The 26251-nt window shown below is 40.2% G+C and overlaps 1 protein-coding gene across 11 annotated transcripts in view; it reads left to right on the top strand.

Moving 5' to 3' along the window:
• Window positions 1–26251, top strand: part of COL11A2 (collagen type XI alpha 2 chain) — a 161876-nt gene that overhangs the window by 82266 nt on the left and 53359 nt on the right. For 5 of the 11 annotated variants that reach the window (XM_056539322.1, XM_056539319.1, XM_056539321.1 and 2 more), the window contains 23 exons: window positions 5242–5373; window positions 7251–7364; window positions 8754–8966; window positions 9741–9887; window positions 10133–10321; window positions 12118–12177; window positions 13405–13446; window positions 14344–14406; window positions 14494–14568; window positions 14760–14846; window positions 14926–14982; window positions 16278–16331; window positions 18331–18384; window positions 18564–18617; window positions 18705–18758; window positions 21022–21075; window positions 21162–21206; window positions 21627–21680; window positions 21762–21806; window positions 21915–22013; window positions 22101–22154; window positions 23310–23354; window positions 23501–23554. In XM_056539322.1, the coding sequence (XP_056395297.1) occupies window positions 5242–5373; window positions 7251–7364; window positions 8754–8966; window positions 9741–9887; window positions 10133–10321; window positions 12118–12177; window positions 13405–13446; window positions 14344–14406; window positions 14494–14568; window positions 14760–14846; window positions 14926–14982; window positions 16278–16331; window positions 18331–18384; window positions 18564–18617; window positions 18705–18758; window positions 21022–21075; window positions 21162–21206; window positions 21627–21680; window positions 21762–21806; window positions 21915–22013; window positions 22101–22154; window positions 23310–23354; window positions 23501–23554 (1845 nt within the window). Of the gene's footprint in view, window positions 1–251; window positions 345–1828; window positions 2033–5241; window positions 5374–7250; window positions 7365–8753; window positions 8967–9740; window positions 9888–10132; window positions 10322–12117; window positions 12178–13404; window positions 13447–14343; window positions 14407–14493; window positions 14569–14759; window positions 14847–14925; window positions 14983–16277; window positions 16332–18330; window positions 18385–18563; window positions 18618–18704; window positions 18759–21021; window positions 21076–21161; window positions 21207–21626; window positions 21681–21761; window positions 21807–21914; window positions 22014–22100; window positions 22155–23309; window positions 23355–23500; window positions 23555–26251 lie in introns of those variants that run through there. The other 6 variants (XM_056539324.1, XM_056539325.1, XM_056539323.1 and 3 more) reach the window with 6 other exon arrangements.

Genomic DNA, 26251 nt, shown 5'->3' with positions numbered 1-26251 from the left:
CAGTGGTTTTAAGCACCACAGGACCTTATCATTTGGTTTCCATTGGACGCATCCCTTCTTTATGTTGGAATATAGGAGAATGTTTACACCTACCTTTATATTGGAAAAGCGTCTGAACAGTATTCTGATGTATATTACAATGTACACCCCGAATTTATGTGGGAGATTAATGTCTTATAGTAAGATTCTCCTCGTTGTCCATAGCAACCAATCACATCTCAGCTTTCATTTTACCAGAGAAATAAGAGAAATGAAAGCTGATCTGTGATTGGTTGCTATGGGCAACGAGGAGAATCTTACTACAGCGCCACAAATCTACCCCTATGTTGGGTTTATTTCTAAGTGTATACAATTTCTTTTGTGTGTAACTCAAAGGCATGGCCGACCGGAGAAGAGATTTATCAAGCCTTGTGCAGGGAAACAGTGGAGCAGTTGCCCATAGCAACCTCAGATTCCAGCTTTCATTTTTAAAAATAGGCTCTGAAAAAAACTAAAGTTGGGATCTGATTGGTTGCTATGGGCAACTGCTCCACTGATCCTACGCACAAGTAGGGTTGTCACCTTTCTTGCAAAAAAATACCGGCCATGCTAATTTTCATAATTAATTATATATGCGTGACATCACAGGATACACATATGCGGGGGATAATTTTGTCCTATTCTGACCCCTATAACTTCTTTATTTCTCCTTATACGTCCTGTGTGAGGACTCGTTTTTTGCACCCCAATCTGTAGTTTTTAACAGGATCAGTTTTGTTTTGAGGTGACTTTTTGATCACTTTGTTTTTATAAAATTTGGGAGTTACTAACTACAACTCCCAGCATGCCCTGATACAGCCTGTGGCTCAGTAGCTGCTCCAAATGAAAACTACAACTCCCAGCATGTTGGACTATTTAGTAGTATAAAGTATAGGTCAGTGTTTTCCAACCAGGGGTGGCTCCAGCTCTTGCAAAACTACAACTCCCAGCATGTTGGACTATATAGTAGTATACAGGGCTGTGGAGTCGGTAGATAAATGTTCCGACTCCACAGTTTTTTGTACTTCCGACCCCGACTCCTCTGTATTAATATGCGAATGTATTTATAAACACTTACAGTTGAATCCAAGAAGCTGTTCCACCAAGTTCTTCTAAGCTCTTCTAGCAGAGAGAGGTAGTTGGGCAGAAGATGCTGCCTTCTCCTTTTTGTGTGCTGATCTGCTGCTGAAGATAGGGCAGTGGGAGGCTCCAGGAAGGGGCATTTATTGTAAAACATTTAAACTTGCTTTTTTTAAAAATTCATATCTAAATTTAGTAGGAGTCGGAGTTGGTGCATTGTTTGCCAACTCCGACTCCAGGTACCCAAAATTTAGTCCGACTCCTCAACTCTGACTCCACAGCCCTGGTAGTATATAGTATAGGTCAGTATTTTTCAACCAGGGGAGCCTCCAGCTGTTGCAAAACTACAACTCAGAGCATGTTGGACTAAATAGTAGTATATAATATAGGTCAGTGTTTTCCAACCAGCGGTGTCTCCAGCTGTTGCAATTCTACAACTCCAAGCATGTTGGACTACTAAATAGTAGTATATAGTATAGGTCAGTGTTTTCCAACCAGGGGGGCCTCCAGCTGTTGCAATTCTACAACTCCAAGCATGTTGGACTACTAAATAGTAGTATATAGTATAGGTCAGTGTTTTCCAACCAGGGGGGCCTCCAGCTGTTGCAAAACCACAACTCCCAGCATGCCCGGACAGCCGTTGGCTGTCTGGGCATGCTGAGAATTGTAGTTTTGCAACAGCTGGAGGAGCACTGGTTGGGAAACGCTGGCATAGTGTATGGTGCAACGTTCCGGGAGTTGGAGGATTGGTTGATATAAAAATACTGGCAGGGTGGCCAAAATTCCGGCTGTGCCGGTAAAATACCGGCCAGGTGGCAACCCTACGCACAAGGTTCAATAAATCTCCCCCATTAATATGGTTAAAAATGGACCCAACACAGTCACTCTTAGGCCCTGTTCACACTACAGAGGATCCGCTCAGAATATCCACAAGGTATTTTAGATTTCCACTTTGCTGCAGCTTATCATTGATTTCAGTGATTTTTTCAGATTAAACACCAGAACTTTCGGCAAGGAGTTGGATTCCGGCGGAAGATTAAACATGTTCGATCTTCAGGATTAGAATCCACCAAAAATATCCTGTTTGTCGATAGGACAGCACCAATGTCCACGGCTTAAAGGGGTACTCCGGTGGAAAACATTTTTTTTTTTTTTATCAACTGGTGCCAGAAAGTTATACAGATTTGTAAATTACTTCTATTAAAAAATCTTTATCCCTCTAGTACTTATTAGCGGCTGTATATTACAGAGAAAGTTCCTTTCTTTTTGGATTTTTTTTTTCTGTCCACAGTGCTCTCTGCTGACACCTCTGTCCGTATCAGGAACTGACAAGAGCAGCATAGGTTTGCTATGAAGATTTTCTCCTGCTCTGGACAGTTCCTTATACGGACAGAGGTGTCAGCAGAGAGCACTGTGGTCAGGCAAAAAAAGAAATCCAAAAAGAAAAGAACTTTGTCTGTAGTATATAGCAGCTAATAAGTACTGGAAGGATTAAGATTTTTTTAATAGAAGTAATTTACAAATCTGTTTAACTTTCTGGCACCAGTTGATTTAAAAAAATAATAATAATTTCCACGGGAGTACCCCTTTAATAAGCGCTGATTCCTGATTATTTCTGTCGGAGCAGAAAGATCGCCATTTCACGGAGGAATTGAGCTAATACATTTTCCTCGACTAATTTTTTTCAGTGTGAACGAGCCCTTAGACCAGTGTTTCCCAACCAGGGTGCCTCCAGCTGTTGCAAAACTACAACTCCCAGCATGCCTGGACAGCCTTCGGCTGTCCAGGCATGCTGGGAGTTGTAGTTTTGAAACAGCTCGAGGCATCCTGGTTGGGAAACACTGCCTTAAAGGGGTTCTCCGGTGAAAACCTTTTTTTTCCTTTTAAATCAACTGGTGGCAGAAAGTTAAACATATTTGTAAATTACTTCTATTAAAAAATCTTAGTCCTTCCTGTACTTATTAGCTTCTGAATACTACAGAGGAAATTCTTTTCTTTTTGGAATGCTCTCTGATGACATCACGACCACAGTTCTCTCTGCTGACGTTATTATAATAATAATAACACTTTATTTATTGTTGTCCTTAGTGGGATTTGAACCCAAGTCCCCAGCACTGCAAGGCAGCAGTGCTAACCACTGAGCCACCAAACTGCCCTTAGCATACATTTGCTGTGCATGGTAAAATGGACAGAGATGTCAGCAGAGAGCACTGTGGTCGTGATGTCATCAGTGTTCCAAAAAGAAAGGAATTTCCTCTGTAGCATTCAGCAGCTAATAAGTACTGGAAGGATTAAGATTTTTTAATAGAAGTAATTTACAAATATGTTTAACTTTCTGCCACCAGTTGATTTAAAAGAAAAAAGGTTTTCACCGGAGTACCCCTTTAAACTAACTTTGGTCCATTGAAATCAATGGATCTGGAGGGGGGTACACTGTGGCATATGTTAGAACTTTGTTTTTCGACAAATACCACCAGATACTGCCAGACTAAATATGAATGTAGGAAAAAACACCACAGAAGCAATAAATGGCGTTTAACTTATTTCAAGTGAAAACTATGAGGATTATCTCCAATGTATGGCAGAGGTTATGACCGTGTTTTACATGCTGTGGTTTTTTTTTTTTTTGCGTGTTTTTAATACGTTTTTCCCAAGATTTAGCCATAATTATAATAAAGTCATGGCAGAAATGTTCATCACTTTGGAGATTGGACACCGTAGTTATCCTCTACTCCTAATGTCAATGAAAATATATGCTTTAATAAATATGCTTTGGGATGCTGGCAAAAAGGTATGCCAACATATACCATGGTGTACATGCGGCGGATTTATTTCCTATACGGATAGCAAAGGAAACCGTGCTACACAAAAAAAGAATATGTTTTGGAAATAGACCAAACATAGCAACTAGTAGACTGCATCCATTAAAGGGGTAAAACACATTTTTTTTAAATCAAGTGGCGCTATGAAGTTAAACAGATTTGTAAATGACTTCCATTTAAAAATCTTAATCCTTCCAGTACTTATCAGCTGCTGTATGCTCCAGAGGAAGTTGTGTGGTTCTATTCAGTCTGACCACAGTGCTCCCTGCTGACACCTCTGTCCATGTCAGGAACTGTCCAGAGCAGAATAGGTTTGCTATGGGGATTGGCTTGTACTCTGGAGAGTTCCTGCCATGGACAGAGGTGTCAGCAGAGAGCACTGTTGTCAGACTGAATAGAACCACACAACTTCCTCTGGAGCATACAGCAGCTGATAAGTACTGGAAGGATTAGGATTTTTAAATGTAAGTAATTTATACATTTGTTGAAAGGGGTACACCCCTGGAAATTTTTTTATTTTTTTATCAACTCGTGCCAGAAGGTTAAACAGATTTGTAAATTACTTCTATAAAAAAAATCTTAATCCTTCCAGTACTTATCAGCTGCTGTATGCTCCACAGGAAGTTCTTTTATTTTTTAATTTCCTTTCTGTCTGACCACAGTGCTCTCTGTTGACACCTCTGTCCATGTCAGGAACTGTCCGGAGCAGGAGCAAATCCCCATAGCAAACCTATCCTGCTCTGGACAGTTCCTGACAAGGACAGAGGTGTCAGCAGAGATCACTGTGGTCAGACAGAAAGGAAATTCAAAATGAAAAGAACTTCCTGTGGAGCATGCAGCAGCTGATAAGTACTGGAAGGATTAAGATTTTTAAATAGAAGTAATTTACAAATCTGTAGAACTTTTTGGCACCAGTTGATTTGAAAAAAATTATTTTCCACCGGAGTACCCCTTTTAACCTTGATTCGAAAAATGAGAAGTTCATTTACCGCTGGCTTCCCGTTTCTTACTCTATGTGCTTGGAGTTTCCTGCCGTGCGGTGGACTGTGGCGAGCTGACTCCGCTACCTATCTTACTAACTCTTCACTAGAGTCTATTTTGATCCACAGATAATCTAGTGGATCCAATAGGTAATAAGTCCCATGTACATCATAATAAACTGCTAACAACAAAGATGTCCACGTGTTCTGTCTCAACTCAGTTTCCTCCATTTTTGCAAAGTTTCGCTTTAATGAAAACAATGTAAAGATCAAATACGCCAAATAAATTTTCATTACTAGAAGACATACGAAACTAATGATGGTTTCTTGTTCCTCCTCAGGGCGACATTCAACAACTACTTATAGCAAACAATGCTCAGGCAGCTTATGACTACTGTGAACACTACAGTCCGGACTGCGACTCTGCTCTGCTCAACACTCCTCAAGCCCAGGATCCTAACACAAGGCAAGATGTAAGTACGGAGATTAGGGTAGCAGCGAGATTCACCCTACATTTTTCAAGCACCCAGTTTAGGTCCTGAATCCTCTTTCTCCCAGGTACCTTACACATTGCAGTATATAGAAAACAGCTCACCGGCACTGCTGAAACTGGTAATAGGCTGTTCAGATACCACGCTCCTCCCGGAGCAGAGGATGCCGCACCGGCAGCGCAACTGTCCTGCTCTGGATGGTGCTCAGCTTAGAGGGTGGCAGTACAGATGAATGAAGAAATGAAGGGACAAGACGGCACTCACCGTACAGTAGGATACTTTATCAGTTGCAAACAAACAACACAGGTCAGGGAGTCAGGCAGATAGCAGGAGAAGCATCGGGAAGACCGTTTTGTGCATAATGACGCACTTCCTCTAGCCGACGCTCCGGAGCGTCGGCTAGAGGAAGTGTGTCGTTATGCATGAAACGGTCTTCCCGATGCATCTCCCGCTATCTGCCAGACTCCCTGACCTGTGTTGTTTGTCCCCAACTAATGATTAAAGTATCCTACTGTACGGTGAGTGTCGTCTTGTCGGTGAGTGCCGTCTTACACAATGCACTTCATGTTTTCACGATCATTTAGGTTCCTCCTGCATCCTTTTGCTGGAGCCTTTATATCTTGTAGTCATAATTTGTCTTTAGCATTGAATAATGACCAAAGTTCAGAATAAATAATAGTAGATTGTATATTTGTGATGTTCCAGTATTGTGCCCCCACATTGGTGGAAACTCCCCGTGAATTGTGTCCCATTTTCCAGTCCACTCTGGCCAATGGTTCATTTCATATCAACTTATGTTCTGAACTTCTGACCATTGAAATTCATGAATATTTTCTCTGCAACCTACCAAATGGAAGCAGAACTCGTAGAGAAGGTGAGTATCAGTGATGAAAGTTCTTTAAAGGGGTACTCCACCCCTAGACATCTTAACCCCTGTCCAAAGGATAGGGAATAAGATGATTGATCGCAGGGGTCCCGCCACTGGGGACCCCCATGATCTCGCCTGTGGCACTCCAGGCATGGAGTGAACTTGGGGTGGAGGCTCATGATGTCACAGTCACGCCCCGCTCGTGATGTAATGGCCACGACCCCTCAATGCAAGTCTATGGGTGGGGGTGTGATAGCCGTCACGCCCCCTCCCATAGACTTGCATTGAGGGGGCGTGGCCATGACATCCCGAGCGGGACGTGACCGTGATGTCACAAGCCTCCAGCGCTGCACCCGACGCTCTAAACGAAAGCCAGGTGCCGCAGGGAGATCGTGGGGGTACCCAGCCGTGGGACCTCCATGATCAGACATCTTATCCCCTATCCTTTGGATAGGGGATACGATGTCTAGGGGTGGAGTACCCATTTAAGGTCCTTTATAGCCTTTGGTTACTATATGGACACTACTGTGGACATCACATACGTGTTACAGATAGACATGTGACTATCCTACTGCCCCCTGCCTTCCACCTGTCTCCTCAATCTAGACTCATTCTTTCGATATTACTTATGGTAAATGATCTGTCGTAAGAGATTGAGTAAGATAAGATCCTCGCTGATCTTGCTAACATCAGTGGTGGAATGAGGTGGAGACCTTTACTTCTTCAATGTTGCACTACATTAGGATGGAGCTATTAAGCGGAATCAAATTTAGTCTTGATGTTTTAAACAAAACTTCTGTATGGAGTTCGGCAGATAGTAATGTTATTATCGAGACATACAGATCAATACAGTCCAAAGGTATCAAGGTGAAGATTTGGTCTCCACCCAGCATTCCAGCACTACTCAATCTCTATTAACAGTTCCACAATGGACTCTTTCTCATCTGTTCCCTATGCTTACTACCCTCTCCCCCCCTCCCGCCACATGTAGTATGCAGAGGAAGAGGTGGAGTATTATGAATATCCGTACTATTATGACAATAAGGAGGAAGGGACGTCTGCCCCACCTACTGCAAGTGCCCCTGAAGGGGGTGCCGTTGAGCAGGTAACCTGTGGGTGTGTCAGTCTGTACATCCTGGTGTCATGTGTCGCGTCATTCCATCTGGCATGTATAACTGTATAACTGGAGGCTGCCCAGCCAGGAACGGGGGTCAGGATTACAGACATGTTCCATCTGATAGCTAATAGTTAGAGACTTTCGATACAATGGGGGTGCACTTTCTATCCTATCTCAGATTTGTCTGTTGCATGCTTATTTTCCTAAGCGTGGAACATTATATGTATAATCTCCATTGTGTTTTGTGTCTATATTTCTGTCACTACATGAGTCCCGTCATTGTTGAGTCAATAATATCTGTGTTGTCCATAATAAAGGAGCTAGGAGAGGAGACTAATTTTTGCATAGTAACAGTGGCGGCCATTTTGAACTGTCTAGAACTTTCAAACATGGGAGCCTTATATGTTTTCTTCCTAATTATTATTATTTTTTTTTTTTACTTATGGAGTCTGGGGAACTTAGTAATTTATTACATTAACAATTTCCCTGTAAGTGATATTCACATTTATCCCATCATTATTTGGTTTTCATAGGAGCAGAACAACGAAGGAATGGCTGTTCCAGGTTCTTGCATGCCGGACACCAATGGTGCCAGAGGGACCACATTAACTTTATTGGGGTCTTTCAGGTTTCCATCAAGGTGTCTGAGCATTTTACTGGACAAAACAGAGCAGAATGCAAATTTTTCTGTAGGAATTAGTGACAATGGCTCCTAACCAAACCTCCAATGTAGATATGAACAAGGCCTTATATGTCTTTTGCAAATCATTTTAGTTTTTTTAAGTTTTCTTTGTCTTGTCTTGGTCTACTGTATTCTTGGATGTGTATGTACAATTTCTTATGTAGTTGTGTTCCGTTACATTTGTCGTGTAATTTATGTTTGTATTTGTGAGTTCTTTTTGTGTTTTTTTTTCCTTGTATTTTCTTTTCAGTTATGTTTTGTGGCATGCATTCTCTTTAATTTATATTCAAAATTATTTAGGACTCGATTTACTGACTTACTAAGTAAATCGAGCTCGGACTTTCTCTCTTGTGTTTATTCACTTTAGCTTTAGATTTCTTTCTGTAAAGATTATTTACTTCTTGAGGAGGCAGAATTTATGATTTTGTACATAGACTATGCCGAACATTAGAACAGTTCTTTGTAGAAAAAGTCAGGATGGAACAGAGTACTCCTCTTAGTTTTCCTCGCTGGGCGACACCTAGTTCCTGCATCCATTGACCATCGTCTGTTGATCACATGTTTTATTCATGTCTCTTTCTTTCTTTTTCTCCAATTCATTTTTTTGTCTGTGTCCCACGTGTTCTTCATTGTCACTACCTGCCCTGAAAACCCCATGTCCTCCTCCCTATCATACCTGCCATGGCCGTTGGCAGAAAAACAAAGCCAAAAATCCCAAGCCACCGGCCAAGTCGAAGTCAAAGGTGCCTCCTCCTGCAAAGAGTACTGGCAAGGTGAAAAATGGTGTTGTAGGCAAGGCCCCTGCCAAGCGAAACACCCCAGTGAAAAATTCTGTGGGCAAAGCACAGCCCAAAAAGAAAAACTTCGCCGCCGCCAAGAGGAGGAACGTGGGGAATAGTTACCAGCAGGTAGAGCAAAAACAAAGTATGCAGATCCCAGGGGCGTGATCTGACATACATGACACCGATTCCCCCCCACAGTTATCCCATGATCCTTTCTTTCAGAGGATATGGGCATTCTACATGGAGATGTTGATGATGTTTGTTTGTCCTCGTTTTGCATCGTGTTTGACTTGTGTTATTCCATTCTGTGCTTATGGCTCCAAGCTTTGGGTTCATTCATTGTTGTCTGTGCAAAACAAGAGACCTCTGAGGATAAACAGAACCACCGTAGACACTCTCTAAAATTCACCATAGTCTAAAAATTGGCACAAAAAAATAAAAATATAATGGATAACTGCTTTCGATCCCTGTAAATTGCCCTTTCCTACTTACTGTTGGGGTGTTTTGTTCCTTCAGGGCTCTCGTTTTTTGCTGTTTGTGTAACTGTTTTGTTACATTGAATACATGAATGAAATAAGTCCAAATCCCCCCATCATCTGGCGTGATTTCCGATGGGATCCATTATCTTCTGCTCAGCTCACATCCACGGATAATGTCCCATCTGAGTAAATCTCCAGTATCATGGGGGGATGTTCTCCTCAAGTTTGAGGAGTAAATTGATAACAAACTAATGCTTGCGATTTTTTTCCCCCCTTTTATCCCTTGTTCTCCAATTCCTTCAATTTTTTCGACTTGTTTCCCACACATTGCACTCCCTCTATTTCCTTTTTTTTTCTATTTATCTATGCTTTGCTCTCTATATTTCCATCTGTTTTTTCCTTCCTTGCTATGGTCATAAAGGACCCTGCCCAGACCCCTGAACCTGTCTTGACCCCTGAGCCTATCGTGGTAGAACAGAGTCCAGATTATACTGTATCACCAAATGAGGAGGATGTTTATGAGGTTTGGGAGGAAGAGCTTACTCAAGAAGTTCCAACCATTCCACAGGTAACCATTGGCCCCTCTATCTCACAGGGATGGAGTTTTATGACATCAAGTTGTCTAAGCGACTTTGTATCCTGGAGTCCTGGACCATTAAAGTATTGAGGCTGTGGTCGGCCATACCCAACATGTTTCCCAACATTCCCACTTTACGTGATACATAATAAGCCCTCACACAATGCTTTGGTTCTGTTATATCCTATCATTCCTTTCCTTATCTGTATTCTCACCTTATTTGCCCCCTGCAAAAGGAAAAGGAACCTGCTCCTTCTACAGATGTCAAGGGTAGTGATTCCTTCATAGAGGAATATGTGACCGGAGAGGAGGAAAATCCAACAGTCGGGCTGGACTATGAGTATGTGTACAAGGACTATCATGAGGGTTCGGAGAGTACACACCTGGGTCCAGTCCTCTCTGCAGAGACTCCTGAGAGTGGAGGTGTAAGTCTCACATGACCAAGTCAATGTCGCATGAGAACCTCAACCCCTACCCTATGTTTTTTTGTTTTTTTTTTACGAGAATCACAATTCTTCCCTCCATCCCTGGTCCTTCTGGTGTCCATTTGTCATGTTACCTCTTGCGTCTCGATTCCTTTGTCTTGTACGTCTTTGTTTCCCTGTTGTCCGGTCACGATACTTATCTCTGCTCTTTATGTATTTTTATTTTCTGGAAATAGTCAGGACATTGACCATCTAGAAAATGTTTTCTTCACCTTCTGGATGTGTGTTAGGGTTTTCTCCAGTCTTTGCCTCTTTCTTCATGTTACCTATCTGTTGTCCTCATTTGCTTTGTCTCTACTTATCCTTATTGCTCAGATAGATTATGATGTCGCGGTAACATCATGTTCTATGATATGAAGTCAGAACAGGAGCGATCCAACGATGGCTAAAGACATCTACGGGATTCTTTCTGACTTTCGCTTATGGCATCATAGAATTCACAAAATGCCCTGGAATTTTATGATACGACAGGCGTATGTACAGTATCTTGAACATTGCAGCTTGGCCGATGTAATTGCGTTATGTGGTCAGCTATCACGCCTGCAGCCCTCCCTCGCTGGGGCAAATGATATCATATGTAAAGCCTTCACATATGAGCTTTGTTATCTGCATACCATGGTTTAATATATATTACATAAATAATAATGAACAAAATATACCAAACTTCCCCATTCGTGACAGTTCCACGCCAGAACTGAATAATATAGAACAAGAAAAAAAAGGCATATAGATCAGATAAAAATAGCTTTATTGAAACATAAGTACTCAAAAAGACATACATTTAAAAATTTAAAAAAATTACAAATAAAGATAGAGAGTACAGCTGGTGAAAAACTGAAGTGAAATGGAGGCTAGCAATGGGATGTGACCACAATGTAAATAGCTATATCAAGGGTATATGGTTTTCCTAACAATCATTATCATGAAATATTCCATAAAAAATGACTGACGCGTTTTGGAGGCATATCCTCCTTCATCAGACTGGAGAACCTGATGAAGGAGAATTTGTCTCCAAAACACATCATTGTCATTTGTTATTTTATGGAATAAACTGGATCTTTGTTCACCTAAGATCTGCCTGTACTGAAACAGAGGGAACAGAAATTACCCAAGTAATAGCAACAAAAGTGAGAACAATAATCATTACCAAGTAGACTACAGGGGTAGACCAGCCTCCACCGGTGGTGGAGGCTGGTCTACCACTGTAGTCCACTTGGTAATGATTGTTCTAACTTTTGTTGCTATTACTTGGGTAATTTTTTGTTTCCTCTGCTTTGTAGCATTATTATGTTATTACCTGTATCATACACTTTGTTTCATGATAATGATTGTTGGGAAAACAATAAATATACCCTTGATATAGTAATGTACATTGTGGTCACATCCCATTGCTAGCCTCCATTCCAGTTCAGTTTTTCACCAGCTGTACTCTCTATCTTTATATGTAATTTTATATGTTTTTAAATGTATGTTTTTTTTAATAAAGCAATTTTTATCTGATCTATATGCCTTTTTCTTCATGTTGTATATAAATAATAATGAAGAAGGTTTTAAAATATTTTAATTATTTACAAATTTCTGAATAATAAAACAAAGTAATGGAAATAATTCTGAGCACTATGCGCTGTATTTGCATTGGTATGTGTCGGGTACATAAAACATTGCAGTAGAGGTCTGTGACGTCTGAGTGATACTAAATAACTGTGTCTTTGTGGTTATATGTGTGCTACCCACAGGCTATCAGCGGTCCCCGTGGGATTAAAGGAGAAAAAGGTGACCCAGCTCACTTGGAATCGGTAAGTTAATTCAGAGAGTGCATAATACACGTGGTACCAATTCCATATCTAAGCCCCAGAACTTTAAGTAACCCCTCTGGAAAGGAAAAGGAGAGAAGAACAGAGGGGTAATAAAAGTCTTAGTAGACAGCTGCTAAGCCATGTGGTTCCCAATTGGAGTAATACCTTAAGCCTGTGATAGGCCAGTAAAGTAAAGAGAAAATTACATCCTTAAATGACACTGCAATCCAAAAATAAGAGGCCCCACTGCAGGTAGAGCTCAGATCAACAGTAATCTAGTTTATTCCATAAAAAATGACTGACGCGTTTTGGAGGCATATCCTCCTTCATCAGACTGGAGAACCTGATGAAGGAGGATTTGTCTCCAAAACATCATTGTCATATGTTATTTTATGGAATAAACTGGATCTTTGTTCACCTGAGGTCTGCCTGCACTGAAACCTCTAATTTCTGGATTGCAGTGCTATTTAATGGTGTCAATTACTCTTTACTTCACTAATTCACCATAGTGAACACCATAGCTTAGTTCTGTATCTATGAGCACTACACTACACTTAGCATTACAAAGGGTTGTTCCACAGTATAAGGAATGTGTGTATGATAGTGGTGGGGCTCTTGAAAACAGGGGTCCTGAAGATCCCTTTGGAATGGAGCAGTGGTCACATATTAGCTCTGCTGCTCCACTCATTGTGTATTGGATTGTTGGAGATGGCTTTAGCCCCCATAAATGATGAATAGAGCAACAATATGCATGCTTGACCATTGTTTCATTCCAATGGTAACTTCAGGACCTACATTATAAAGATCGTGGGGGTCCTCCCCCCCTCCTTATGTCCTATTTCGTGAATGTAGGATAAATGTTGACAGCCCCTTAAAGCCGTACCAAGGGTTACAGAAATGTTGCCATTTTTCTGCTCAGTCGTGGCAGACATTTTTGCAGACTCGGGAGCAGGAAGTGCAGCCATAATATCTTTTGAATTAGCCTCAGAGCCACTAATTTAGACTGCCACTTGTTATTAGCAGTACACAGAGGCATAGTAAGAATTTCTTCAATTTCTTGCCATAGCCATGAGACTAAATACCATGGGCAAGACTTGTTGATGCCTCCTCATATTGCCACCCAACCTATGTGGCACATGTCCTACCAGCCCCTTATGATAAATTCGGCAAATCGGTATATTACCGATAATGATATGACCTTGACATCCCTTTTTTTTTCTTTCCCAGGGTATGTTTGTCGAGGGTCCACCAGGGCCTGAAGGACCTGCGGTATGTATACTATTCCTATTACTAAAGCTGGTCATAAATAGAAGAGGATATCAATAACGTTATGGGGGAGATTTATCAACGGCAAAATAGAGAAAAACTTGCGGAAAACTATGCTTATTGAATGGAAGTTAAAATTCACCAAATTTATGAGCTGATTCAGTTAGCGAATTATCTATTTGCGCTCTGTGTGCACCAGTGAATATTTTTTTCTTTCTGGATTTAGGATTTTTGAGCAAAACGTTTAAAGAAGTATGAGCATTTTTTTATGAATTTTGTGCAAAAACGTGTAACAACAGTAAAAAGAAAAACAATCAAAAACTTTCAAGTAACACATCTTATCCTATGTGTGTATGCTAGTGTTTCCCAACCATTGTGCCTCCAGCTGTTGCAAAGCTCCCAGGATGCCCGGACAGCATGCTTGCCTCTCTGGTGCTGCAGTTTCCAATGGTGGGGTGCAAGCCTTGGTGTTTCACGACTTGTTATCCAGCTGATACTGGGACTGATAAAATGTCCACTTACGTTGGCTGTCTGAGTATGCTGGGAGTTGTAGCTAAACAACAGCTGCAGACACCCTGGTTGGGGTAACCTAGAGGGACAGTCTTAGATTGTGCCATCTAAGTTTACCCATCAGTTCTGAATTTAGAACAACTTTTTCTTGGCTTATTTTCGACTGACTCCAACAACGCACCCCCATTTTTGGGTATTTGTGGCACACTGTTATACAAATAAGGACACGCCTCTTCCCCCATAAGCTCCACCCCCTTTTTTGGGTAAGGTACAGGTTCTATTAATTTTGGGGTACTTTGCTTAATAAATGTGTCTTAATTGCTGAGCACCAGAAGTCTAGTGTTCTAAATTACACCAGTTTCTTACTTCTTCTTTTTATTTCTTATATAGGGTCAGTCTGGTCCCCCTGGAATAACAGGCCATCCCGGACCTGTTGGTGAACCTGGAGAGAGGGTATGAAGTTTACCCAAAAAGGAGTTCCAAATAAATTTTATGTTATTTTGAAAACGTACAATATGTAAAAAAATTTTAATGTTTAAGGGTCCTCCAGGAAGAGCCGGCCTCGCTGGAGCCAATGGATTGCCAGGACAGCCCGGTAGCTCCGTTATGCTTCCTGTAAGTTTTCACAAATGAATCTAGAAGCCTCCAGATGTTCTAAAACTACAACTCTCGGCATGCCCGGACAGCCTTTGGCTCTCCGGGCATGCTGAGAGTCGTAGTTTTGGAAAATCTGGAGGGCCACAATTTGGAGAGCACTGATCGCTCGAAATAGGCTCTAACCTTTTGTCACCATTCAATCTGTGCAGTTCCGGTTTGGAGCCGGCGGTGGTGACAAGGGGCCAGTAGTCGCCGCACAAGAAGCTCAAGCAGCCGCCATTTTACAGCAGGCCAGGGTAAGACGTATCCATCTCACGATAAAATTCATGATATTTCTAAACTTTGTCTTATGCTGTTTTCTCATTGTTTCTGCAGTTGGCTCTGCGTGGGGCTCCTGGACCAATGGGTTATACCGGACGCTCAGGAGCCTTGGTGAGTAGGGACATGCAATTTATATGGTTACATCTCAAGAAGTATAGTTTAAATTGGAATATTGCCAAACCATCACGAAAATTATGTCTCTCAGCTAGACAAACCTTTCAAAAGTTTAATTAAAGGGAAAGCGTCACCTAAAAATCAACTATTTATTTAAATCAATGTTTTTATGTTTAATATATCTTTCAAGAATTTTTGGTTGCAGAATTCCTCACCTAAAAATCACCTATTTACTTAAATCAAGCTTTTATTTAAATATATTTTTCAAGAATTTTAGTTGCAGAATTTCTCGCCTAAAAAAAATCCTATTGTTTAAATCAATGTTTTTATGTTAAAAATATATATATTTTTTAATTTTGGTTACAGAATTTCTCACCTAAAAATGACCTATTGTTTAAATCAAAATTTTATGTTAAACATATTTTTCAAGAATTTTTGGTTAGATTTTTTTCACATTCAACATTTTAAAATAATCCTAAATCCTTTTTTTATTTTATTTTGGCCACTAAGCCTAATAATAAACTGACACTTCCTGTTCTGTAGAGAAAACTTTTCGACAGTCTTCTCCTTATCATCACAGACAGGATTGCAATGAATGGTGACCCTATTATACAGCTAAGACGGGGTGAGGTCAGGTCACAGCTTTCCTCCTGCCCCCTTCTTACACACTAACACAATGTGCCAGTAACAGTAGCATGCCTAGAAAAATTCCCCTTTAGAAATCATAAGTCCATTGTTCTTATGTTCTATATCTCTAAATCTTCTATATCTCTAAATTTACAATCATAAAGTAAAAATACTAGAAAAAAGACTAGAAAAAAGATAGTATCTGGCAGTGACCGGTATAAAAAATTCTTAGTGACCAACTATAGACAAGCATTTTATGGATGCATGTCGTGGCCTGAATGTAGGGGTGATGTAAGAATAGAAAAACAGAGCAAATTTTTTCCAAAAACAGTGCCACCCTGTCCTCAGGTTGTACGTAGTATTACAACTTGGCTCTATTAACTTCAATAGAACTGAGTGCAATACCACACACAACCTAGGGTTAGGGGCTGGAGGTGGGCCTCCTCACAGGCCCAGGCCTCAGGCAGCGCCCGACCTGTTGGTCCGCCACTGTTCGTAATATAGACGCATAATCGCACCTCTACTACTGTTGTCTGAAACTGGCCCTAAGGGAAGAAGCATTCTGCTCATGTGGGAACTTAGTTGAGTCTAAAAGTAGAATTGTCAATGTCTTTTTGTATTGTTTTATTAATTTAATTTGTTCTTGTGTGTCTGTGTTTTTTTAGGGCCCACCAGGAAGTCCTGGATTAAAGGGTGAACAAGGAGATCTAGGTCCTCAGGTAATTAAGTAAGCACAAGCACATTGCTTTGTAATATCGTTACATCAGACAATGAGGATACATTTATCTATTTGTTAGGGTATGTTCACACCACGGAATTTCCAAGGAGAATTTGACTCTGGAATTCCGCTCTGTATTTCTGGTGCAGAATTTCAGTCAGTGGGATTCTGCTGCACAGTGCACGCTAAGGAATTTCAATGGCAGAGCTGTTTATTGTTTCAGTGGAATACCCAGAGTTTCAGTTAAATACAAATGTTCACATGGTCCTAATCCTGAGGTAAGGGTCACCGCAGGTGGTGGATCCTCTGCGCCAGTGTGGATGATGACGTGAGCCGTGCCAGGGAGCGGAGTCTAAGGTCCCACTGGTTTTCACCAGAGCCCGCCGCAAGGCGGTATGGTCTTGCTGCGGCAGGCGGCACCCAGGTCGCTACCCCTGGCACGACTCGTCCACACAGGTTGCTGGGATGAAGCGTGGTACATAGGATAAAGACAAGACGTGGTCAGGATAGCTGAAGGTTAGGGCAGGCGGCACAGTAGCAGGGTCAGGTCACGGAACAAGGATCAGGTACACGGATAACCAGGAACACAGAATGCTTTCACTCAGGCACTAGGGTAACAAAGATCTGGCCCAGGGCAGGGGAGGTGCACAAACTTATAGGGAAGGAACAGGTGAAGACCCTAATTAGGGTATACTGGCTTTTTAAATCATAGAGCTCCGGCGCGCCCGCCATAGAAGGTGAATCCCAGCCCTGCCGGCAGCAGGGACGTGACAGGAGAGCGCTCACGTTACACCTGACTAATTGAGTCGGCGCCTGATGCCTTCAGAATTCCGTAGTGTCACAGGGTCCTTACTTGTAAATTCAGCATCAATGTAAAAACCTGACATTTAAAGGAATAAGATTATATGAAAAACTATTTGCTTAATAGCTTTAATCTCATTAAAAAAAGCCTTGGCACTGCAAAACCACGAGTCGCACAGCCACGGCTAATGCGAATTCAAGCCAAGGTGTCATCCGCATGTGATACTATGTAATTAGGAGGTGCTCACGTATGAAAACAACAGTTCATATGAAACATACAATATCCAAGGGTATAGACGGAGCTCTCACCTCTTCAACACTGCAGCCAGGTGAATAGGGTCATGATCCTATATGCATAGGTGGCTTTAGGGTGACATCGACAGGTGGCAGATGGTATCAGGCAGGGGAGGCAGGAGGACGCCAGGCGTCCTCCTGCCTCCCCTGCCTGATACCATCTGCCACCTGTTGATGTCAACCTGAAGCCACCTATGCATATGGGATCGTGACCCTATTCCCCTGGCTGTAGTGTTGAAGAGGTGAGTGCTCCTTCTATACCCTTGGATATTGCTTAATAGCTTTGTCTGGTTTGGAAAAACTATTCTGAGTTACCAGATGTGGTCTCCATGTGATCCGCTTGTTTTTGGGAGATCATTCTAACAAAAGGGAATTTTCCAAAATAGACAACACTTTTAAGAAAGAAAAAGAATAAAGCATTTGATGATTACAATGACCTGGAGCCATATGAGAATACACTGGTTTGTACAATGTAAAATAATATGAATGTAAGTTTGGAAGTTGTCCTGTTGTTTTGGTTTGGCCACGCGTGGTCTTTTGCTGGCAACCGGACTAAACTGTATTAAAACGTGTGTACAAATTTCAACCCGTATAAGATTTGAAAAATGATGTCCTGTTGCATCCGTTTAGGGTAGTCTATGGTTTTGGGTATGGGTAAAAAAAACAGACAAAACCGTATAAGAAGCAAAACGGACTAAATTAAGTGATGCGTTTGACATATGGTTTACAATGTTAAGTCAATGCATACGATGTGCTATACGGTTCCGTAAGGGTTTTTAACTTGAAACTGTACACGGCAAAAACGTGGTGTGCATGCACCCTAAGTTTGATATTAATAACTACTATAAATCCACATGTTCCACCATTGAATCTTCCATATTACACAGTTTTCTCAATCCTTGTAGGGCCAAAGAGGACCACAGGGACTGTCTGGACCTCCCGGAAAAGCAGGAAGAAGAGTAAGGACTGCTTTGTTTTTGATATTTGGCGTAATACAGATGTATGGGATGTAATGTAACCAACCAACTGTATCGGAACTTGGGTTACGAGGCTTCAGAAGAACTAAGCTTGATCAGCTATAGTCTCAGACGGATTACCGGTCTTGTACGCATTCTCTGATACCTTCTCTTTGTCTTAGGGTCGCTCTGGTGCTGATGGAGCTCGTGGTTTGCCTGGTGAATTTGGCACCAAGGTAAATATCACTTCCTTCATCTTGGTCAAGTTATCTCGCCATGTGCCATACCATCCAATATATTAACTATATTTGTTCCTATGACAGGGTGAACGAGGATTTGATGGGCTGCCTGGGTTGCCGGGAGAAAAAGGTCATCGGGTAAGTTCAAAAACAGTATGCCAGGACAATTAAAAATTGTAATTAAAAATATGGGTACTCTAAAAAATATAAAATGTGAATAAATATAAATTAAATAAAAAATATGAAGTAAATATAAAAATATAGAATATTAATAAATAAAAAAATACAATGAATATCTAAATAAAATGTAAAAAATATAATGAAAAATAAAGTTAATAAAAAATATAAAATATAAATAAAAATATAAAATAAAAATATAAAATATAAACAAATAAAAGATAATTAATATAGAAAAATTATAATTAAAAACTATTAAGATAAAAAATATATATAATATATATATATATATATATATATATATATATATATATATACACTTACTGTATTTATCAGCGTATAACACACATTTTTGAAGCAAAAAGTTTTAGCTTAAAGTCTATCTTCATGTAATACGCCAATGAGCTCTTTCTGGCCGCGCAGAAGACGCTGCAGTTACATGATTTAAAGTGGCCGCTTTAAATCATTGAACCGCAGCGGCTTTTGCGGGGCCAGAGTTTATCGGGGTATACACGCACCTACATGTACCCTCATTTGAAGAATGATATTTGGGTAAAAAAATGTTTTTACCCAAATTTCCTTGGAGAAATGAAGGTGCGTGTTATAGGCCGGTGCGTGGTATACCCCGATAAATACAGTAAATAAAATTAAATAAAAAATATATAATTAATATAAAAATATAAAAAATGATCATTAAAAATAAAGTTAATAAAAATATAAATAAAAATAAATATTAAATAAATTTAAACAAATTAAGAATATTTCATTAATATAAAGATATAAAAATGCAGTTAATATAAAAATGAAATATAAACTATGTATGTATATATATATATATATATATATATATATATATATATAACTATAATTAAATAAAAATATATAATAATATATAAATCTTAAAAAATTATAATTAAAAATAAAGTTAATATAAAAAATATATAATATAAATAAAAATATATATATTTTATAAAATATGAAATATAAAATAAATCGAAATAAATATAAAATATAAATAAAAATATGTAATTAATATGTAAATATAAAAAATCATAATAAAAATACAGTTGATGTAAAAAAATATAAAATATAAATAAATATGTAATAAATATAAATATATAAATAAATTATATAATTTATAAATATATAATTAATAGAAAATAGAAAAAAAATATTAAAAAATATTATAATTAGAAATAATTACTATTTTTAACTATCCAGCCTATATACCTACATGTCAATACATTTCCATAGACAAAGTATTACAAAGGGGGCTTCATGGCATACTTTTGCCTGATCTTCTACTGTATTGAAAAATATAGTCAACATGGTTTTTTAACACAAATGTATTCAAAAAAACTTTTTTATTATAGAGTCAATGGCAGACACCCGGGGCCTTATGTACTATTTGGGTTTTGTGTAAATTTTGATGAACATAACATGGGAAAATCCACAATTTATTAATGTAGTGTTCTCAACTTGCGCCAAAGTTTACCTATTTTTAAGATCTATTTCCATGGTTTGCCGAAATTTGGCCGCGGTTTACCTTTTTTTCATGGACTCTTTTATGAAATTTTTCACACACAGGCGCATTGTTTAAAGTTTAAAGACAAGTTGAACCTCATTCATGCATATAAAGGAAAAGTGAATAAAAATTCACTATGAAAAGGCAAAAAGAGGGGAATCATTGTATACAGTACCAAAATAATAAATTTGTAAAAGATTATATATTAACATTTTCACACAGTTTTTCTCCATTTGAGATAACAGAGAAAAAAGTGTGAAAACCATGAAACAATTTATAAAAGCAAACAGACAAAAATAAATCAACCAAAAATGGAAATTCAGATGTGATAGTAGAAACACACCTAAAATATGCAACAAAAGTGACACATCAGTTTTATATACTAATTTACTATATTTACAAATGGTAAACTTGGCCTTCAATTTGTCCACAGATCTTTTTGTATTAGACAAATATCAGTTATATACAAAATAAAGTTAAATGGTTTCTACACTTACCCCAACCACCCAGCCACAGCGCTGATTTATGATTTTTTCCCCCAAAAAATGCATCCTGTATAATTTTGCTGCATTGTAATATACTTTTATATACATTATAAAATCTGAAGGCCATTACTGTCACCTAATACAATACATAAAAGATGCTCAACCACAAAAGTACACAGGATCCACTGATAAGACAGATTTTTTTTTTTTTTAGGGTGATACTGGAACTCAGGGACCCTTGGGACCACCAGGAGAAGATGGGGAGAGGGTGAGTACTCACTTTTTTACTGTTAGTTCACCGTATTATTTCACCTTTTGATCAATGGCTTATATTGTCATTTCTGTATCTCTTAGGGAGGCGATGGAGATGTCGGACAACGTGGACTGCCCGGTGAACCTGTAAGAACATCTTGTACCTTTTTATGATCAATTATACACAATATTAACAAGTAGATATTGAATCTACTACAATGTACTACAGTTTTTTTTAATTAACAAGATTTTGTTTTCTGTTATGTTGCTTTGTATTTTATGTGAAGCAAAGTTTCAGGATATGTTTATACCTATGTATATGGACATTTCAGAAAAAGTACCTTTTGATGTGTTAGTTATGTTTTCCTTACGATCATCATTTCTTAGTGAAGTACTTGTGACGTTAATCGTCGATGTAACTTACTGACGGATTATGGACATTCACTCATTCCAGACAATTAACTGAATTGTTTGGAATAATAGAAGCTCCATTCTATCTTATATCATGTCACATGGAATAAACATTTGTTAACACCGCCATTAAGTGTCATTTTTATGTTATTTTAGGGTGTTAGAGGTTTACTCGGACCCAAAGGCCCACCTGGTATTCCTGGCCCACCCGTGAGTACCTTCCTAATGTTTCATGCTCTGTACACCGGTGTGATGGGCGCCCGTCGTTAAACACTTTTCTTCTCTCTGCAGGGTGTGAGAGGTATGGATGGAAATGTGGGACCAAAAGGAAATCTGGTAAGTTGCATTATCTGTATAGCACTAAGTATAAAGGATTGAGAAGGTAACACAACATATACAGTACAAAGTGTACATATCTGAATGCTATCCCTTTTTCTGTTTTAGGGACCACAAGGTGAGCCTGGCCCTCCAGGACAGCAGGGAACTCCAGGGACACAGGGGCTTTCAGGGCCTCAAGGACCTCAGGGACCTCCAGGAGAGACTGTAAGCAATGACTTTGTTTGGAATGTTATAGAGAGAGTATTAGACTGGTTGTAAAGCGGCATCTAACTTTTATATACTTACTTACAGGGACCAAATGGCAAACCTGGCCTTCCTGGAATCCCTGGCTCTGACGGACCTCCTGTAAGTATATGTTGGTTGTTGTAACTTTTTTAATGCCCACTTTCAGCTCATATTTTTGTGCATTACACTCCTTCCTTCTTACAGTATCCTGCACAGATTTATTCTGTAGATTCTACATCAGATATGCACAGAATACTGTATGTGTGAATACACCCTTAACTAGACTGTAGGCAACCACCAACCACACATAAGGTTGTTTCACATTAGAATATTGTTGGCCAAACACACCAGTTATTAGTGAAACATGTCAACCAATGGATGTGTAAGGTGAGCTCCTGACAGATGATGTTGGTAAAGAGAAGGATCGGGCAAATGGATTGCAACATGCCTGATCCTTCTTTTCTCAAGAGATGCCAAAAGTGGCTTGATGCCCTCTCCCTATTCAGAATATATGAACCCTTAGCTAAGAAGTGTATGTGTGTGAAGAGAGGTTGGGAGAGATAGCTGACAGCTACCTACGGTGTATGGTCAGTAATTTACAAGATATATGCATTATAATGCAGGTATATGCTAAGACCAAAGTCACATTATGTATGGTCTGAAAACATTCCAATGCAAACAATGACACTACTGGAATGGCCAAAATCATCCCTAAATACAGTGAAACCTCTCCAACAGACCACTTCTTTGAGAAGTGCACTCCCTTGTCCAAAACAGATTTTTTATTTCCAGTTTTTTGTTCCACCATATATTTTGTATACTGACCATTTTCTTTCAGAAGACCACCCCTAGCAGATTACCTTTTTGTGTAATTTTGGGTGGTCATTTCAAAGAGGTTTTACTGTACTACTTCCACTGGGTACACAGCATTATATATTTGGTTTTAACCATACAATAATTGGTGTTTTAATTTTGCCAAAATAGTTGTAGACTCCCTTTTACCTGGTTATACACATGTATGGCCTGAACCAATAATAGTAAGACCGACCTAACAACCCTCCCCCGATGGCAGCTAATGGGAAGAGAAAGATTAGGCACATTGGATTTTAACTCCCCGACCCTTGTGTTCTTGTGCAGATAAGCCAAAGTCCCAGTGGGATCAAACATTTTTTGGAGAAATAAGTTGATTTGTGATAGAGTCCCCAATAAGAACACATACTGTATTGTATTATATTAATCACATTTATCTTGATATACTTGTATTTCTTACTCTAGGGTCATCCTGGTAAAGAGGGTCCTGGAGGCTTTAAGGGCAACCAAGTGAGTTTGATTTCTATTGCCTCCTCTTACAGGTTTAGTCTAGTTTGTAACTTTGATCTGTCTTGTTGTTTCTAATGGTTTACATTGCAACTATGCAAAGTTATTGCGATACTTGTTCTTCACTATGTTCATTCCTATCTCTATAGGGTCCATCTGGTCCACAAGGTCAAATTGGTTATCCTGGGCCCCGAGGTGTTAAGGTAATGATTGATGATCAAATACTTGTTTAAATATTATTGTTTAGTTATAAAATGTAGTTAAATCTAAATTAATATCTATAGACTACTCATATCTAAAAGTTGCAATAAACGAGCTGCTCTTTGCACAAGACTTTGTACAGAAATGTTCTTCTTCGTATGCTTCTCTTGCCATGTTTGTAAAAAGTGGGTTAGGCAAAATAGGAAGAGTCTTGCCCACTTTCTGCTAGGTGGATTCAAAGGGTTGTCTGGGGCTCATTTTTATATGTAAATAAGGCCAGACTCGCTGAGTGGACACTTCCTTGTATCAAGACAGAGACCAGGAGGAGCTAAGCAGCACAGTATATGCAGTACAAGAGAGCTGTACAGGACATGCAGTATGGGTAGAGAGCAGTACAGGACATGCAATACAGGTATAGAGAGCAGTACAGGGCATCTAGTACAGGTAGAGAGCAGTACAAGGCATCTAGTACAGGTAGAGAGCAGTACAGGGCATGTAGTACAGGTAGAGAGCAGTACAGTACATGTAGTACAGGTAGAGAGCAGTACAGGACATGTAGTACAGGTAGAGAGCAGTATAGTACATGTAGTACAGGTAGAGAGCAGTACAGGACATGTAGTACAGGTAAAGAGCAGTACAAGGCATGTAGTACCGGTAGAGAGCAGTACAGGGCATGTAGTGCAGGTAGAGAGCAGTACAGGGCATGTAGTACAGGTAGAGAGCAGTACAGTACATATAGTACAGGTAGAGAGCAGTACAGGGCATGTAGTACAGGTAGAGAGCCGTACAGGACTTGTAGTATAGGTAGAGAGCAGTACAGGACATGTAGTACAGGAAGAGAGCAGTACAGGGCATGTAGTACAGGTAGAGAGCAGTACAGGACATGTAGTACAGGTAGAGAGCAGTACAGGGCATGCAGCACAGGTAGAGAGCCGTACAGGACATGTAGTACAGGTAGAGAGCCGTACAGGACATGTAGTACAGGTAGAGAGCAGAACAGGGCATCTAGTACAGGTAGAGAGCAGTACAGGGCATGTAGTACAGGTAGAGAGCAGTACAGAACATGTAGTACAGGTAGAGAGCAGTACAGGGCATGTAGTACAGGTAGAGAGCAGTACAGAACATGTAGTACAGGTAGAGAGCAGTACAGGGCATGTAGTACAGGTAGAGAGCAGTACAGGATATGTAGTACAGGTAGATACAGTACAGGACATGTAGTACAGGTAGAGAGCAGTACAGGGCATGTAGTACAGGTAGAGAGCAGTACAGGACATGTAGTACAGGTAGAGAGCAGTACAGGGCATGTAGTACAGGTAGAGAGCAGTACAGGGCATGTAGTACAGGTAGAGAGCAGTACAGGGCATGTAGTACAGGTAGAGAGCAGTACAGGGCATGTAGTACAGGTAGAGAGCAGTACAGGACATGTAGTACAGGTAGAGAGCAGTACAGGGCATGTAGTACAGGTAGAGAGCAGTACAGGACATGTAGTACAGGTAGAGAGCAGTACAGGACATGTAGTACAGGTAGAGAGCAGTACGGGGCATGTAGTAGAGGTAGAGAGCAGTACAGGGCATGTAGTACAGGTAGAGAGCAGTACAGGGCATGTAGTACAGGTAGAGAGCAGTACAGGATATGTAGTACAGGTAGATACAGTACAGGACATGTAGTACAAGTAGAGAGCAGTACAGGGCATGTAGTACAGGTAGAGAGCAGTACAGGACATGTAGTACAGGTAGAGAGCAGTACAGGGCATGTAGTACAGGTAGAGAGCAGTACAGGGCATGTAGTACAGGTACAGAGCAGTACAGGACATGTAGTACAGGTAGAGAGCAGTACAGGGCATGTAGTAGAGGTAGAGAGCAGAACAGGGCATGTAGTACAGGTAGAGAGCAGTACAGGGCATGTAGTACAGGTAGAGAGCAGTACAGTACATGTAGTACAGGTAGAGAGCAGTACAGGACATGTAGTACAGGTAGAGAGCAGTATAGTACATGTAGTACAGGTAGAGAGCAGTACAGGACATGTAGTACAGGTAAAGAGCAGTACAAGGCATGTAGTACCGGTAGAGAGCAGTACAGGGCATGTAGTGCAGGTAGAGAGCAGTACAGGGCATGTAGTACAGGTAGAGAGCAGTACAGTACATATAGTACAGGTAGAGAGCAGTACAGGGCATGTAGTACAGGTAGAGAGCCGTACAGGACTTGTAGTATAGGTAGAGAGCAGTACAGGACATGTAGTACAGGAAGAAAGCAGTACAGGGCATGTAGTACAGGTAGAGAGCAGTACAGGACATGTAGTACAGGTAGAGAGCAGTACAGGGCATGCAGCACAGGTAGAGAGCCGTACAGGACATGTAGTACAGGTAGAGAGCCGTACAGGACATGTAGTACAGGTAGAGAGCAGAACAGGGCATCTAGTACAGGTAGAGAGCAGTACAGGGCATGTAGTACAGGTAGAGAGCAGTACAGAACATGTAGTACAGGTAGAGAGCAGTACAGGGCATGTAGTACAGGTAGAGAGCAGTACAGAACATGTAGTACAGGTAGAGAGCAGTACAGGGCATGTAGTACAGGTAGAGAGCAGTACAGGATATGTAGTACAGGTAGATACAGTACAGGACATGTAGTACAGGTAGAGAGCAGTACAGGGCATGTAGTACAGGTAGAGAGCAGTACAGGACATGTAGTACAGGTAGAGAG

Source organism: Hyla sarda, chromosome 9 (genome assembly GCF_029499605.1).
Source record: "Hyla sarda isolate aHylSar1 chromosome 9, aHylSar1.hap1, whole genome shotgun sequence".
In the NCBI taxonomy this organism is placed as follows: Eukaryota; Metazoa; Chordata; class Amphibia; order Anura; family Hylidae; genus Hyla; species Hyla sarda.
The sequence above is the reverse complement of the archived record's forward strand: the minus strand, read 5'-3'. Positions and strand labels throughout refer to the sequence as shown.